This window comes from Somniosus microcephalus, chromosome 19, assembly GCF_052327205.1.
Source record: "Somniosus microcephalus isolate GS21.2 chromosome 19, FLI_Smic_1.0, whole genome shotgun sequence".
In the NCBI taxonomy this organism is placed as follows: domain Eukaryota; kingdom Metazoa; phylum Chordata; class Chondrichthyes; order Squaliformes; family Somniosidae; genus Somniosus; species Somniosus microcephalus.
Window position 1 is genome coordinate 60,851,729 of NC_141005.1, and position 17,126 is coordinate 60,868,854.

A 17,126-nucleotide genomic window follows, 5' to 3' on the forward strand; every position below is an offset into this window, starting at 1 on the left:
CCAGCCTCTTCACTTGCTTAAAAATCTGTTCCATTTCCTGCTTTTTTCCAGTTCTGACAAAAGGTCATCGACCCGAAACGTTAACTGTTTCTCTCTTCACAGATGCTGCCTGACCTGCTGAGTTTCTCCAGCATTTTCTGTGTTTAATTTAGCTGCTCTCTTCCTTTTTATATACCTGTAGAAGCTCTTACTATCTGTTTTTATATTTCTTGCTAGTTTACTCTTATAATCCATCTTCTCTCTTTATTGTTTGTCATCCTTTGCTGATTTAAAAAAAATTCCCAATCCTTTGGCCTTTCACTAATCTTGGCAACATTATATACCTATGTTTTCAATTTGATACTATTCTTTACTTCCTTAGTTAGCCACAGATGGTTCTCCCTTCTCTTAAAGTCTTTCCTTCTCACTGGAATATATTTTTGTTGAGAGTTATGAAATATCTCCTTAAATGTCTGCCATTGCTCATCAACCATCTTACCCTTTAATCTATTTTCCTAGTCCACTTTAGCCAACTCTGCCTTCATACCTTTGTAATTGCCTTTATTTAAGATCAGGACACTGGTTTGAGATCCAACTTTCTCACCCTCCAACTGAATTTGAAATTCAACCATGCTATGATCACTCTTTCCTAGAGGATCCTTTACTATGCTGCCAACTCCTCACAGGTCTATTAATTTTGCAGGAAGATAGTCAGCCATTATTTTGATGCTGCTGACTGATCAGAAACTAACTAAGTCCACTTTCTTTGCCTAGTCCATCATGTTTTTGAAATGTTAATGCATGTGCACTTAGAAACCATGTCTGACGTGAGTCTACAAGGCCAGGTGTCCAGAGCAAATGATTCCATAGACAACTAAGAAACTGATGTTCATACTTTTATCTACTTCGGTGGCAGAGTGATTAATATGATTACCTGATTCTTGAAACAGAAACCCTATGATCTTAAGGGGAAACCTGCCTTTTGGAGTCCCAGAAGAACTTTATAAGAGATATCCCTGTTTCTTATTGTCCTTTCCATGCAAGGTAACTAAGAGGAGAGGCTCAGTGGGCCTTCACTACTGACATTTAATTTGTGGCTATGAGCGTTGGAACATTTTGAGTACAGTACTCTGCAAGTCTATTATTGTTCTGCTACTTGCCGTATTCCTGTTGTTATTATTTAATGTGTAAATAAATTTGACTATTAGTGTGGCATTTTTCACCATTCTAAGGGGACAGGAGAAATGTGATGAGCAGCCCACAACAACTCTGGTGCAAAATAATGAGATGAAAGGATGATTTGAAGTCCTATGATGTGCTTTCCTATTCATGTCATGCATAAGGTTACATGTTGCAGATCATTGGAGATGCAGGTTTCCTTATGGAAACTTTTTTTTTTTTTTGCTGTCAGCCAAGTTTAAAGTACTGGGAGAGAACCTGAATTGTAACACCCAAAGAAACCCTTGTACACTTACACCAGGGAGCTTGATCACAAGGATTCAGGCCATAGTGTCATAACACACACATCTATCTAGCTAGGCAGGACAATAAATACACATGCATGTACCTCCATAGGTACAGCAACAAATATGGAATAAACACGCTGGTGCACGCCAGCCGGATCTCACCTCAGCTTGTAAGCTCTCCAGACGTGCGATGTGTTGGTTTGTTGACATGCTCTTCTCCCGGAACTCATCACGGAGGTTGTGAACTTGCATTGAGAGCTGTTGCTCTATCTCAGCTGCCTATGGAAGAAGGAACAAAACCATGAGATGTGGGACAAGAAGTGTACACTGTGCAAACATGGATGATTGGATAAAAGGCTGGCTCAGTGCCAAGTGATGATGCGCATTGCATTGTGTTACAATACAAAGCATGAATATAATCATGCTATTGCATTTAGACAATCACTTGTGCGGACAACAACTTTTGCCCCAAAACCTTTGGACACAAGTCCCCTCCCCTCATCCCCCCCACCACACCAACACACAAGTCAGGAGTGCAATGGAATACTCACCACTCAACTGCTTTTCCAGCAGTTTGCGCGATTGACGCTCCTGCCACTGCACTCAATATCCATCCTTTCCACCATCGATATTCTGTGGGTGCAGTTTGTACGATTTGCAGAAGGCACTACAGTAACTCATCAAGGTTACTTCGACAGCACCTCCCTCTCCTGTGACTACTACCATCAAGATGGACAGGAGCAGCAGTATTGTATGATGCCCTCCAAGTCACACACCATCCTATCTTGGACATATAGCGTCATTCCTTCATTATCGCTGGGTCAACATCCTGGTATTTCCTACCCGACACCACCGTGGGCGCACCATCACCACAAGGACTGCAGCGGTTCAAGAAGGCGGCCCTTCTCACGGCACCATGGATGGCCAATAATTGTGGCCTTACCAGTGTCACCCACATCCAGAGAAGAGATTTTTAAAAATGTTCAGTGCTACCTGGTGTATTCACAGTTTAGAAAAAAAAAGAGTCCTCCAAGGCCATGCTCAAAAGAGACAATAGGGGGTTTTGGTCATTTGTTCTTCAACGATAACAAAATTCCACAGTAGATTAAGCTTGTGACGTGCAAGGGATACATCAAAACAATTCTCCTTCATGGTTCAGCGCTTCAAGGAATACATCGGAAGGGTTTTCTGCGGTGAGATCCGGAAGCAAGCTGAAGGGTCGATTTGTGGCAAAAATGGGAAGTGGCTGCAGGGATACACTGATCTTTCACTGAGAACTCCTGGGCGGTGGGGGAACAACGAAGTAGTATCAGCCTCGCAGCGGGTACATTTTTTTGCCAAGACCCCTTACATAAGGACTTGGATTAAGCAGTTGCTGATAAGAAAGCTAGGATGATGCAAGCTGCCCTGTGCAAGTCCACCATGCTGAAAACAGGCCTGGTGTACAGCAATGAGAAAACTCAGTTGGGATTGTAGCCCAGATCACACATTCAGGACTCTACCTGTTTTAATTGGGTTGCAGAGAGGCAGACAGCTGCATTTGATGTTCCACTCGTCCAGAGTATGAGATTCTGAGGGGGATTGACAGGGTAGATGCTGAGCAGTTGTTTCCCCTGGCTGGAGAGTCTATAACTAGGGGGCATAGTCTCAGGATAAGGGGCCGGCCATTTAAGACTGAGATGAGGAGGAATTTCTTCACTCAGAGGGTGATGAATCTTTGGAATTCTCTACCCCAAAGGGCTGTGGGTGCTGAGTCGTTGAGTACATTCAAGGCTGAGATAGATAGATTTTTGGACTCCAGGGAATCAAGGGATATGGGGATCATGCGGGAAAGTGGAGTTGAGGTTGAAGATCAGCCATGATCTTATTGAATGGCGGAGCAGGCTTGAAGGGCCGTATGGCCTACTCCTGCTCCTAGTTCTTATGTAGCATGGTGTGTGAGCAGACCAGTAAGCAAGATTGAAGTGTGACTAAAATGACATGCTTGGTGATGGAAACGCTCTGTGGTAGACTTGGTAATCCGATATCTGAACCAGGCAGTGCTCTAGGTAGTGTTGATCACTGCTGATCTAGGAAAGAAAGAAAGAAATCAGTAACTACAGCTAGAAGGGTTGAGACCTTGTAAAAATCTATTTTGGTCTTGTTTGTTTCTTTTCTGGAGTTTTTTTGTTTGCTTCCAGTGAATGGTTCATCTGTTTCTGGGAATGTTTTTGTTAACATTGTGTTGTGTTATTTTGTTGTTCTTTTGTTTTAATAATGTGGGATATTTTGTATAGGGGAGGGGCTTGTCCTGGTCACACACTGCTCCCAATAGGATGATCAAAAGTAAGTGTTTACAGAGTGGATTGTGACTCCGTAGAGCTGTGTGAGGCTATGTAGTTTGGAACACAGGCTGTTCAGGTCACCAATTCTGCCTGAAATGGATCTTCCATAGTTCGGCTGTTTGTCTTCTGGACAGGATCCGAGTATCTGTTAGCAGGTCAGGCTGTATTAGGCTGCTGTTACTACTCCAGTATATCTGTATAATGCAACATGCAGCTGACCGACCCGAGTTATACTACTCACTGATTTGACAGCCAATTGACAAGGACCACTGCACTGGGACATATGTACCAAGCTTCACTTGCTGTATGGGTCATACCATCAGGGTTCAGATCAAATAAAATTCACTACTTTGTGCAGTCCTGTAGTTGGATTGAATCCCAACATTAGGACACACATTGTTATTCTACATCCAATCTTTACTCCCAGGATCCTTCCCAACACTGCTTGGGTGACAGTAATATTCTTCCCCTCATCAGAAGTCTACAGGAAGTGTCTATGTACCTATTGAAACTGAACAGGATCATGACTCACTGACCAGGATAATTCTGAAGGTTCAAAATTCAACGTATTAGCCAAAAGGAAGTCCTAGGACAGAAAGATGCCCAGTTTAAAAATGTGTTAAAGAGAAAGACAGAGAAAAAAAATCTGGTTCAATTCTGCAGGGTTCTCCTGGCTTTTGAGAATTTAGGTCTATCTATTCTATTCAGGCCAAGACAATGTTCCATTCTAAAGATAACTCAGGATTAATGGGAGCAGTGAAGGGTATTACGAAAAGCACCTGTAATTAGGACACAGAGAAGTCCATCAATGATCAGATACTAGAGGGAATTTCCAGGAAATTCTGTTGGAATAGATCAGCTCTCGTTTCCTTAGCTCTCAGGAGCTCCTGCGATTTCTCCGCCCGCACCCGCATGGAGCGGAGCACCTCCATTAGGAAACAAGATTTTCTCCTCCAAAAACCCTGACCACAATCCCACCCATTAAAGCAGGAAATTCCAAGAGGAGACTTCACTCAAGGTCACGTTGCAACTGGGTAAACAATGAAGCAAATGACATGTAATATTGAGAAGTAGGTGATGCGAGTCTGTGCTAAAAACTGCAAACATGAATAACTGATTACACAACAAGGGACACATCATTAAATAAAATGCAGCTGGAGAGAGTTAGGTGCACTCACTGAACAAACATTAAAAGTATATTCATGCTGTATGGCAGCAATTCTCTGGATAAACAGAATGTTAATGTGTACAAATATATCCAGAGTGGAAGCCCAAGGCTGTTAGAGCAAACACTCTATAGTGAGAGCACACTGCTACACTGGTTTTTCAAAAAGGTAGAGGCATTGCAACAAATGCTACTACAGTAGTTCTTCAAAATAAATGAGCAATGAAGGGAGACCAAGGGAGCTAAATTAGTCTTCTTGAAACTAAGAATAAAATGGGACACTGATCTAAAGAAAAAAAAACTTACCTTTGATGCCCTCACGTTCCAAAGACCTTCACAGCCAATGGATTACTTTTGAAGTGCAATCACTGTTATGTAGGCAAATACAGCAGCAGGGCAGGATGAGTCTTGGTTTAACATTAGATCCAAAGATGATGCCTCCAACAATGCAGTACTGCACTGAAGTATCAGCCCAGACACTGTGCTCAAGCCCTTGAGTGACAGTGCTACCAAGTGAGCCAAGATCACATTTAAAGTTTAACCCTTAGCATACAAGACAAGGCTACATGTTCATGAGCTAAAAACTTTAAAAAAAAAACAATAGAGTTTCCCAGGGCATGCTGGCAATCTAAAGGTTAAAATCTCTCTTGGGATTAATGACATGGATGTGGAGAAGTTTTTTGTACTACACCAGGCTGATTATAAACTATGGGACATGGGGTAAATTAAACATGAGTAACTACTTCACACTTATAGCCACAATCCTATGCTGTGCACTGCCACCTAGCACAGTGAATGTGGATTAATTTGAAGCTTCCAGAAAAGAGAAGAGATATATGGATTTAGCATCAAGTCAGAAGGATGATATGCGTGAATCCTTAGATATGGCCTGAAACGACAGAGTGAGCTGGAATGGAATAATTTATTTTTCATTCCTACCCAACAGCAGAGGTCCCTGGCTTCGACCTCCCCCCCCCCCCCCCCAAACACAGTGGACAGCGCTCAACTGAATCCGCACAGGGCGTGGACGGTGCGGCCACCTGCTCCATCAGTGGAAGATGAGGGACGACCTGAAGTGCGACTGTGGCCATGAGTCCCAGACCATGGAACACATCACATCAACCTGCCCATCAAGATCTGTTCCTGGAGGCACCTCATTTCTCCACTTGGCATCTCAGGAGGCCATCAAATGAATAGCCAAACTAGACATCCCATTATAAGCTTGTCCCATAAGAAAAAACATTCCTACCCACATATTACAAAAGTTATGCGAGAATTTTTAAAGATTAAACAATAGCACAGCCTCAATTCAATCCAACCTATCACCTAAATCACACCCTACTGGCAGACCAATAGATCTCATTATATTTTCTCTCTGTAGGCCTGGGTGGATCATCAGTCAGGGTTTCAAGAAACTAAAAATTCAGGCCAGCTCACCTGTACAGTGTGACCTAACACCCCCCACCCTGCACACAATAAGGAATGGAGCCAGATGAACAACTTATACACAATCAGACAGTATGTCAGCACAGTTTTGTCATCGTACATGTCCTGTGTATTCACAGAATATCATTTTGGATTACATAAAGCAGCTTAAACTAAAGAAAGACAGGAAAATTTCACGTTTGGTCTCAGTGCTCCTGCATTACAAGGAATGGTATATAATAGCCAACTTGCAGATCAGTGACTTGTTGAATATACCTATAATAAATGATGGAATGCAATCAAATATGTAGTTGGGGAATAAACAGACCTGTAGCATAGAAGACAAGAGCTTCTTTCAACTTCACAGTAACATGCAAGTCTGCACTGCTTAATGAGATTCTCAATCCGTTGAAAGTCAGCGCATAAATCAATGATTATTTCTTAATCTAAATCTATATGTCACCTGTATAACATTGACAATGAAGAACTTTCAGAGAGGCAGATAGTTCAGCAGACATAGCCACCTCATTGTCAGTACTTTGCTGACCTTAATAATGGCAAGGATTATAATGTACCCCTTCAGAGCAGGATAGATTTGTTTGATAATGTTCCTTGTAATCGCATGATCTATTTCCCCCCACCTTTATTTTTCTCCTCTGCTGGAGGCTTTTACTCTCGCTGAGGTATGTTCATGCATGCCCTATGTACTCTGATACTTTGTCCAAATGGCCATTCTTTATATTTGAAAGTAGAATATCTGCAGGCTGTTCGACCTAGCCCTCCCTAACCCAGAGACACCAACTCCAGTTGTAGTACCCCTGTCGCTGTCCCTGCTGAGATCAGCCAACACAGCACATTGGAGATGAAACCTGTGACCTTCATGGATTTGATTTTCAGAACATCGCAACTTAATAGGGCAGACACGGTGGCATAGTGGTTAGCACTGTTGCCTCACAGCACCAGGGACCCGGGTTCGAATCCGGCCTTGGGCGACTGTCTGTGTGGAGTTTGCACATTCTCCCCGTGTTTGCGTGGGTTTCCTCCGGGTGCTCCGGTTTCCTCCCACAGTCCAAAGATGTGCGGGTTAGGTTGATTGGCTATGATAAATTGACCCTTAGTGTTAGGGGGATTAAATATGTGGGGTTACGGGGATAGGGTGGGATATGTGTTGGTGTAGGGGTTACGGGGATCGGGTGGGATATGTGTCGGTGCAGGCTTGATGGGCCGAAATGGCCTCTATCTGCACTGTGGGGTTTCTGTGATTTCTGTGAATAAAGGGAGGATCCGTAGTTGTAATTGATTTTCTGTGCGTCTGTATGTACTTGCCTGTATTTTGCGGCAAAGAGCCCGAGGAGTCTATTACATGGGCCTGAAATGTTAGTGTAACCTCGCTGAATCATGTTCTTTTTAAGGTTTATTTTAGAAAGTCATCTGATACAGAATTTCAAGAGCAGCATAAAACACCACCCAGCTATCCGGGGAGTGGTGGTTAGTCACAAATCATAGACTAGAGTGCAAATGCCTTATGGTAGGTTTGAACCATCTGCACAGGCAATGAAGTGCTAGCAACAGATAGAACAGTGCAACAACTCATCAGAAACTTTTAGAAATCATAGCTTGCACTAGCAAGCATCTCTCCTTCAGAGTGACCCACAGCCTATGGGAGAGCCACAGTCCCTAAAGAGGGACCCAGCACCTGCACCAAGAGCTACAGACCCCAAAGAGAGACCCACCACTTGCACCACGTCCCCAAACAGGGACCCAGCGCCTGTGCCGAGAGCATAAACTGGTGGGACGGTAATTGGCCGGATTGGAGTGAATCGAATTGGCTGAAGACTGGCTTCTGTGCTGGTGGGACCTCAGGAGGAGGCAGAGATGGATTGTCCACTTGGCACTTCTGGCTGAAGATGGTTGCAAATGCTTCAGACTTGACTTTTGCACTTGCCTGCTGGGCTCCGCCATCATTGAGGATGGGGATATTCATTCCTCCTTCTGTGAGTTGTTTCATTGTCCACCATCATTCACGACTGGATGTGGCAGGACTGCAGAGCTTTGATTTGATCCGTTGGTTGTGGGATCGCTTAGCTCTGTATATAAGCATGCTGTTTTTTTCCACTGTTTAGCATGTATGTAGTCCTGTATTGCAGCTTCCCCAGGTTGGCACCTCATTTTTCGGTATGCCTGGTGCTGCTCCTGGCATGCTCTTCTGCACTCCTCATTGAACCAGGGTTGGTCCCCTGGCTTGCTGGCAATAGTAGAGTGAAGCATATGCCGGGCCATGAGGTTACAGATTGTGGTGGGGCGTCATCAGTCAGGTGCAGAGCGAATAGCCCTCGTCCCCGAGCAGCCACCCTCAGGTTTGATGTGGCGGCTGGAAGATTGCTGGCACACCGGACTGGCACAGGATGAAGGCATCATGGGAGAAATTCAGTATCGCCATGTTTGGGGCGTAATACTTGAGCGTTGAGCGGGCACGAAATTTAGCGCCCGGCGCAAATTATCGCCACCTACTGCTAAATTGACCTACTTCGCCCCAGGAGGTGCTTGGAGCGCTAAAACAGGCGCTGCACGACTGTCTTAAGGCGCTAAGCCGGAGAAGCGAGGCACTACCACCGAGGGCGGGCGCAGCGCAGGTGCGGCCAGTTAGCAATTGCATGCAGACACCCTGGCGCCGGTCAGCTCTTAAAGGGGAGGTTCGATCTTGGATTGCAGCCACCCCCTACGCATCGGAGCCCTGATTCTCGGCCTGGACAGACCTGCTGCCACATTCCAACGCCGAGGGCCAGGGAGCGAGCGCAGTGAGGGGGCCTTGCAGGTTCTGGTTGGCGCGGTGGAGCGCAGGCGAGCTATCCTGTTCCCGAACAGTGGCAGGAGGCCGCTGCCCAACGACTATCGCAAAGCTTGGAGGGAGGTGGCTCACAGTGACCGCCAGCAGCATGGTGCCTAGAACCCCTGTGCAATGCAGGAAGAAGTTCAACGACCTCACTCGGGTCATCAGGATGAGTACCCTTTTCAGTATCCTCTTCATCCCTGCATGTCCACCTCACTTTATGGCCAAAGGGTCCTGAAAGCCCCAATGCCCAGCCCTCATCCAACACCTATGGGCCTTTCATGAAACTCACATTCAGCACGTTACACACTAAGGGCTATTCCACCATGGGAGGCAGTGCAGCCAAGATCAGGGCTTCACACTGTACTCAGAGCCCATCCTTTCTCTTGCAGGGCAAGCTGGCCCATAACAGGAGGCCAGCCTCACCTTCAAGCCCTCATCGATCTGGAGCAGCGAGTCCAGCGGATTATGGCAGGCCGGATGATTGGCCCCGTCGCCACTGGAGATGCCGACCCCGTTCTGGACAGCAATAGTAAGGTCATCACCTTTTTGACCTCTCTCCTTCCACTTGTGCCTCACACCAGCATCCTTTGCCACTATCTATCCAATACAGTGCATTGCAGCACTCATGCCTCCCTCGCTGCCGCCCTGTCCTCACACTAAAGCCACTCTTGTACCTCCCTGCTTTCAGATGCCGATTCGCCAGGTGAGGAGGCGGGCCCTCAAGCTGCCACTGTGAGTGACTCTGAAGGCGAGGAGGAAGAGGAAGCCGGACCATCAGTGCCACCCTCAGCCGAGGCAGCCCATGGCCATAATGGGGACACGTCTTCCCTGGAGGGGAGCAGGGGGGAAATGGTCTGAGGAGGGTGAAGCTCTGGGGCCCAGCGGGCTGCAGCGGTAGGGAAGCTCGGCGGCCTTCTCCCCGGAGGGAGAGTCTGGCCTCGAGTCCTGCTACAGTGAGCGCAGAAGAGGTGTGGCTCCTCGCTGAAATGAGCGCACAGGCAGAGCACAGGCACACTGAGCTCATGGCTGCAGTGGCAAGGATGCCCGAATCCATTGAGTCACTGGCAAGGAGTGTCCAGGACTTCAGCGCAGGACAGGCAGCTTCCACGCAAGTGCTTAGTGGTGTAATGCAGTCAGTGGCTGGTCTGATGGAGACGCAGATTGAGGCCACACGAGCACTGACTGCTGCCACCCTTGCTGGATCGGGCACCAATCGCCGGGGCCCTCGCCGCGCCACAGCAGGCCAGCAGTCTGTGCTTCAGCAGATTGCTCCGCATGCTGCAGTGCTGCCCCGTGGGAGTGGCAATGTGTCGTCTGACCAGGGAGTTGCTGTCCTCTGTCAGGATGGCAGCATTCCTGCTGCCAACACTGTCACTTCACTGCAGCTGCCACCACCTGTAGGACAGACTGTTGCCGCCCATGCAGAGTTGGAGCAGTCAGCAGCCAGGCCCTCCAGGCCCAGAGCTGGTCCAGGCCGTACCTCAAGGGCATCTGCCGACTCAGTTTCTGACACTCAGCAGCCTTCCCCCAGCCTTGCTGCAGCCACTGGGGTCCCATTGCGGAGGAGCTGCAGGGTGGGAAGGGGCAAATCTCGCAAGCGAAGCAGATCACCCTCGAAGGGCAAAAAGTAGGTGGTGTGGCAAAGTGCTGTTAAATGTTTTATTGAAGGCCGAGGATCGTGGTCATTTTTTGGTTACTGTTTTGTTCATTGTCTCCAGGTTGTGAGAACCAGTTATGTGTCTGACTGCTTATTTTGGGGTTTCTCTCTATTACTTTGTCATGCAGGAAGGGCACACAGTTTGTTAAATAAAGAAGTGTCTTTATTCAGAATGTGCATGTTTGCTCTTTGAAGTATTGTTGCCTTGACCGGCTTAGGGGTTGCGGAACGGTTCCATTCATGTTCTTTCAATGGCAGAAGCCATTCCCTCAGAGGGGGCCTAGAACGGACTTGCAATAAGCCGCTGACGGACGGCCCTTGCACTTTGTGCCTCCCTCCCGTCTTGGTGCTCCTCCTCCTCCTCCTCTGCTGGTGCTCCAATGTCTCGTGGCAGCGGCCAAGTCCTGGTGATTGCCAGGTTATGCAGCATGCAGCACACTACAACGAAATGGGAGACTCGCTCAGGTGAGTACTGAAGGGCTCCCCCGGAATGGTCCAGACAGCGGAACCGTTGCTTGAGCACGCCGATTGTGTGCTCAATGATGTTCCTGGTCGCTTGATGGCTCTCATTGTATCGTTCTTCAGCAGGGGTGCTGGGCGCACGGAGCGGGGTCATCAGCCAGGTGCAGAGGATAGCCCTCATCCCCGAGAAGCCAGCCTCCTGGGTGAGCCGGGGCTTCGAAAAGGTCTGCCACAGAAATCTGGCGCAGGATGAAGGCGTCGTGGCTGCTGCCTGGAAAGCAGACATTGACAGCGAGTATCAGCTGTCTGTGGTCACACACCAACTGGACGTTCAATGAATGGAACCCCTTCCGGTTGCGGTAATCCTCGGCATTCTCTTGCGGCGCCCGCAAAGCCACATGCATGCAGTCAATGGCGCCCTGGACCATGGGGAAGCCCGCTATTCTTGCAAAGCCCATTGCGCGCTCTTGCTGCTTGTCCAGGGTCATGGGGAAGGAAATGAACGGACGTCTCCTTTTAAAGAGGGCATTCGTGACTTGACGGATGCAGCAATGCACCGCGAACTGGGAGATATTGGCAATGTCCCCAGTAGTGGATTGGAAGGAGCCGGTGGCATAGAAGTCAACAGCCACTGTCACCTTCACTGCCACCAACAGAGACGTCCTGCTCCTCAGTTGAGGCTGCAGATCTGGCTGAAGCAGTTGGCCCTCCTCCATCTGGCCAGGATTGGCACTCTCTCTCGGCGTCTCTGAGCCCTCTCAATGTAATGGAGAAGCCCAACGTTTCCACCTATTGCAGCCCCATAGTATGTGGCCACTCAAGGTTATGCCAGTGAAAAAGCAAACCAACTACAAAGTTTTGGGCCCAAGCCAAAAGTACCTCTGCGAGCACTGACTCAATGCAGAAGCCTCTCTCCCTTTGTCTCTCTGCAAATCTCGCTCACTCTCACACAGAAGGAGTGGTCCAAAAATGGCTACCACAAAGAAGCCAGGAAGAGCCCCCTTTAAATACTGCCCCCCCCTCCCCAGCCCTACAGCGACTGGGAACCGTTCCAGTCACTGGGAGCGGCAGGCGGAAAGGAGGGGGGCGCCACTGAATTTCTGGTTCAGGGCGCCCCAAGGGTGTTGCACCATGAAATGACGTCAGGATCTGCGCGCGCAGCTGAGCGGGCGTTGCAGTTTTGCGCCGCCGCTAAATGTCCGCTCAGTTTCGCGCCCCACTTATCGCCCTAAGGCGCTAACGGGTGGCGCAACCAACCAGATTTCTCCCCCCATGACTCCTGCCAGTATATCGGACATTCACCACCAGGATGTGCTGGGCGCACAACAACTGCACATTAAGTGAGTGGTAGCCTTTGTGGTTATGGAAGATCTCAGGATTGGTATGTGGCGCCCGCAAAGCCACGTGGGTGCAGTCGATGGCACCCTGCACCATGGGGAAGCCCGCTATCCTGGCAAGACCACATGTGCGCTCCTCCTGCTTCTCTCTGTTCAGAGAGAAGACAACTCAGTCCCTCCTCCTGGTGTAGAGAGCCTCTGTGACCTCCCGGATGCAGCGAACTAGGAGATGTTAAGTTATATCTCCTGCTGCAGACTGGAAGGATCTGCTGGCAAAGAATTTGAGGGCCATGGGAGAGCAGTGGTCACCCTGCTCCGAGGCTGCAGGTCTGGTCGTAGAAGGTGGCAGAGTTCTGTTACCACCTCCTTGGTGAAGCGGAGCCTCCTAATACACTGCTCCTCACTTAAATGGATAGAAGAGAAGAGCTCTCGGAAGACCCTAGGTGGGTTAGGCCTCCTGTTGACAGTCCTTCTGGCCCTCCACCCTCTGCGCGCATCTCCTCCTCTTCTTCGCTCCCTCTCCCAATGACTGCAAGTGTTGTGACCAGAAGCCTTTAAATAAGAATGAAGAGGGGAAAAATTCAGTATCGCCCCGTTTGGGGCGCGATTATCAGCCGTACGCAAAGTTTAGCGCCTGGCGCTAATTATCGCCTCCGACGGCAAACTTGGCTTTTATCGCCCCTGGAGGCGATTGGAGCGCTAAATCAGGCGCTTCACACCTGTCTTAAGGCGCAAAGGCCGAGGAGCGAGGCGCTACCTCAGAGCGCTGGCAAAGCAAGGAAGGGCAAATCAAAATAAACCTGCAAAGTGCTGCTCAGTACCCAAAACTCCTTCACACAGCGTTGAATCTCTCCAGAAGTCTCTCTCTCTCTCTCTCAGAATGCGTGGTGCAAAAATGTCACCAACAAAAAAAGGCAGGAAGCGGTCAACTTTAAATAGCGCTCCCCCAGTCCCTTTCTGGCTGCATAATGCTCCCCTCAACCTGTCGTTGCTAGCGGCAGGCGCTAAGGCAGGGGGCGCCACTCAATATCCGGTCTGGGGCGCTACCGCGTCGTTGCGCACTCGACTGAAGTCATGATCTGCCAGTGCAGGAGATCATAGCGGTAGTGTTTAGCGCCGCCGCAAAATGCCTAGTTAATTTCGCGAGCGGCGCAAATATTGCCGCGCACGGGCGCTAGTTGCTTTGCGCCCCATTAGCACCCTCTTAAGGCGCTAATGGGAAGCGCAAACAACTGAATTTTTCCCCCAAGGTGTTCTCCACTCGCTACAACACTTGCAACTGTCACTTTAGGAATTTGAAAGAAGTTTAGAAAGCTACAAAAGTTGCAGAAAGTTACACAGAGCCAGTCAAACTGAGCATGTCAGCTGCAAGTTGTTGCTGATGATCCCTTTAAATAACACTGCTGGAGGCTCCTTCTGCTTGTGAACGCTTGGTCAGCTGGTTGTAATTAACACAGGCTGGTAAGTGGAGCAGCAAACTAGAAAATGGCAGATCGGGTGTCAGGTGAGCATTACACACTCACTGACGTCACGATCTACATATCCCCAGCGAGCGAGGAAATCGGCAGTGCTGCCGTCCAGCTGCAAATGGCAGCGGCTGCGGGACCTGCCGGCAGCAAGCAGAAGTGAGGCAGCCGCCATTATTTTTCCAAAATGGGCCTGAATGGCCAGCGTTAACACCTCCAATTTCTCGGCCCATGAGCTTTATTTGAAGCCTTCGAAGTTTATGTTGGAATTCTGAAGAATAATCTGAAGAATATTCGTTGAGGTAGATAAGTCAAGTCAAATAGTAAATGAGAAAAGAAGAAAAGCATCACTGGGCAAGAAGATTATTATTATGGCCCTGATTTTGCACTAAAAATAAAAGTGAGACTAACAGCGCTTACTGTTATTGAAGAGTAAATTGGACAGCAACTTCCGGCGATCGAACATGCACAGTTAAACGTGGTAATCAGGAAGTTGCTGTTAGAGTTGCCCTGGTCCTCCAGAAGCTTCGCTATACCGGTATCTCGTCCAAAAACTCACTGAAACACATGGAACGCGTGAAGTTGCTGTAATTGCCCACTATATACCCACTAAACTCGCCAGAAAAAGTTAAAGTTAAAACCTGTCCATTCTAGTGTAAGTGGATTTTTAACCACATGATAAGCCTTAATTACTGCCAAACAACCTCACTGGCACTGAAAATTAACTTTTACAACTGTGAAAACTAATTTTCAGATTTTAATTATTGTTGGAGATTTTTTTTAAATGTAAAACTTTTTTTGTTTTTTGTCTCTTATCTCTCTCTCAATCCCATCCTCTTTCCCTCTCTTTATTTTGCTTTCTGTACATGATTTGGCACTGAATTAAATATTCAAACTTACACTTCCTGGTTTAGACTCTGCGCTGCTAATTAAGAATTCTTCAATCTGGTTGGTTAAGGAGTAACACAAGGTCTCAGATCCCCTGTAGAGCGCACTGCACTGAAATGGATTTCTAATTACTGCAAATATAGTGCAAAAGTCCATAGAAAGACTATGGGCAAGTGCTGTTCTTTTCTTTGAAATAATGCCATGGAATCTTTTACATGTACCTGAGAGGGCAAAGGGGGCCTTGGTTTAAATCTCATCTGAAAGACGACACCTCCGACAGTGCAGTACTCCCTCGGTACTGCACTGAAGTGTGAGCCTAGATTTTATAAAATAACGATCCATTATTTCATACCATACAAGGTGTTAGCAAAGTCTAAACCACATTGAGAATATAAGCATGTTTCTGCTATTTATTCACTTGTTCATTTACTGTTCAATGGATTGGTTTGGCAGGTAAAGCCTAAAACAAAGTCTACTGTACTGTCATTCTGCTGTTTCCTGAAGGCAAGGAGGACCCTGCTGAGATACAGGATAAAAGCATGTGAGATGGTTTCCTGGATCAGTATGTGGAGGAACCAACCAGGGAACAGGCTAATCTGGATCTGGTACTGTGTAATGAGAAAGGGCTAATCAATAATCTTGTGGTAAAGGGGCCTTTAGGGACAAGTGACCATATGATGATTGAAGTTTATATTAAGTTTGAGAGTGATGTAGTCCTCAATCTAAACAGAGGAAACTACAAGGATATGAGGGACAAGTTGGCCATGGTAGATTGGGAGACTACACTAAAAGGTATGAAGGTGGACATACAATGGCTAACATTCAAGGAAATAATGCATAATTTGCAACAAACATATATTCCTCTAGGGCATAAAATCCCAAAAGGAAAAGTGATCCAACCATGGCTAACAAAAGAAATTAAAGCTAGTATTAAGTCAAAGGAGGAAGCTTATAAAGTTGCCAGAAAAAGCAGTCAGCCTGAGGATTGGGATCTTTTTAGAAATCAGCAAAGGGGGAGCAAGAAATTGATAAAGAAAGGGAAAATGGAATATGAGCACAAACTAGCGAAAAATATAAAAATGGATTGTAAAAGCTTCTATAGGTATGAGAAAAGGAAAAGACTGGCGAAGGTAAATGTAGGTCCTTTACAGTCAGAGACAGGAGAATTTATAATGGGGAATGAGGAAATGGCAGAGAAATTAAATAAATACTTTGTTTCTGTCTTCACAGAGGAAGACACAAAGGGGGAAAAATTCAGTTGGTAGCACCTCCCGTCAGCGCCTTAAGAGGACGCTAAGTGGGGCGCAAACCAACTAGCGCCCGGGCGCGGCACTGCCCACGCCTCCCGCAAAATTCAGCGGGAGGTTAGTTGTGGCACTAACCGGTAGCGCCCTACGGCGCTTCGCCACTGGCGATGACGTCATTGGTGTGCGCAGCGCCCCGTTCACGCCCCAGCCACGATCTTCGGGAGCGCCCCCTGATTTACCGCCGGACGCTATGTCCGACGGGGTCAGGGGGGCGTACCTGCGGCCGGGGAGGCGCAATTTAAAGGCGAGGTGCGGGGCGGCCATTTTTGTTGCTGGCCGCCTGCCAGCACCTGCCTGCGCTCCCGTCCCCGGCCTCCTGACCCCCCCTCCATGGAGTGCCGGCTGCGCGCCAAGAGCCCGGCACTTGAGTGCTGGGCTCTTTTGCCTGCACTCCCGATCCCCAGGGACCCAGCTGGGCCCCAGGTCGCACTGCGCAAGGCCCCTCCCCTTTAAGAAGGGGAGGAAGGTCTGCAATACCGCAGCGCGATGTGCCGCAGCGTGTGGTGCTGCGGCACATAACGCCACAATATTGACTCTCAGCGCCAAGAGGGATGCAGGGCGCTTCCAGTAGCGCCCCGCTTCCCTCTTGGGGCACAACCACTCAATTTCCAGTGCGGGGGCACTAATTTTTCCGGGGCACTACTTTTAGCACCCCGGCGAAGTTAGCGCCTCAATTGGGGCGCTACTCCATTTTTAGCCCAAAAAACCTCCCAGAAATACGAGAAAACCAAGGGTGTGGCGAGAAGGAGGAACTTAAAGAAATTATTATTAGTAAAAAAAACAGTACTAGCAAAATTAATGGGACTAAAAGTCAATA

The 17,126-nt window shown here is 48.0% G+C and overlaps 1 protein-coding gene and 1 long non-coding RNA gene across 2 annotated transcripts in view; one reads left to right on the top strand and one right to left on the bottom strand.

Moving 5' to 3' along the window:
- LOC147104517 (uncharacterized) overlaps positions 1-17,126 on the top strand; it is a 111,867-nt gene that overhangs the window by 64,549 nt on the left and 30,192 nt on the right. The window lies entirely within an intron of this gene.
- The window catches only part of LOC147104518 (BICD family-like cargo adapter 1), a 103,430-nt gene that overhangs the window by 60,836 nt on the left and 25,468 nt on the right, over positions 1-17,126 (bottom strand). Inside the window, exon 3 of the mRNA XM_085961878.1 lies at positions 1,608-1,724. Coding sequence (XP_085818004.1) covers positions 1,608-1,724 — 117 coding nt within the window. The remainder of the gene's footprint in view (positions 1-1,607; positions 1,725-17,126) is intronic.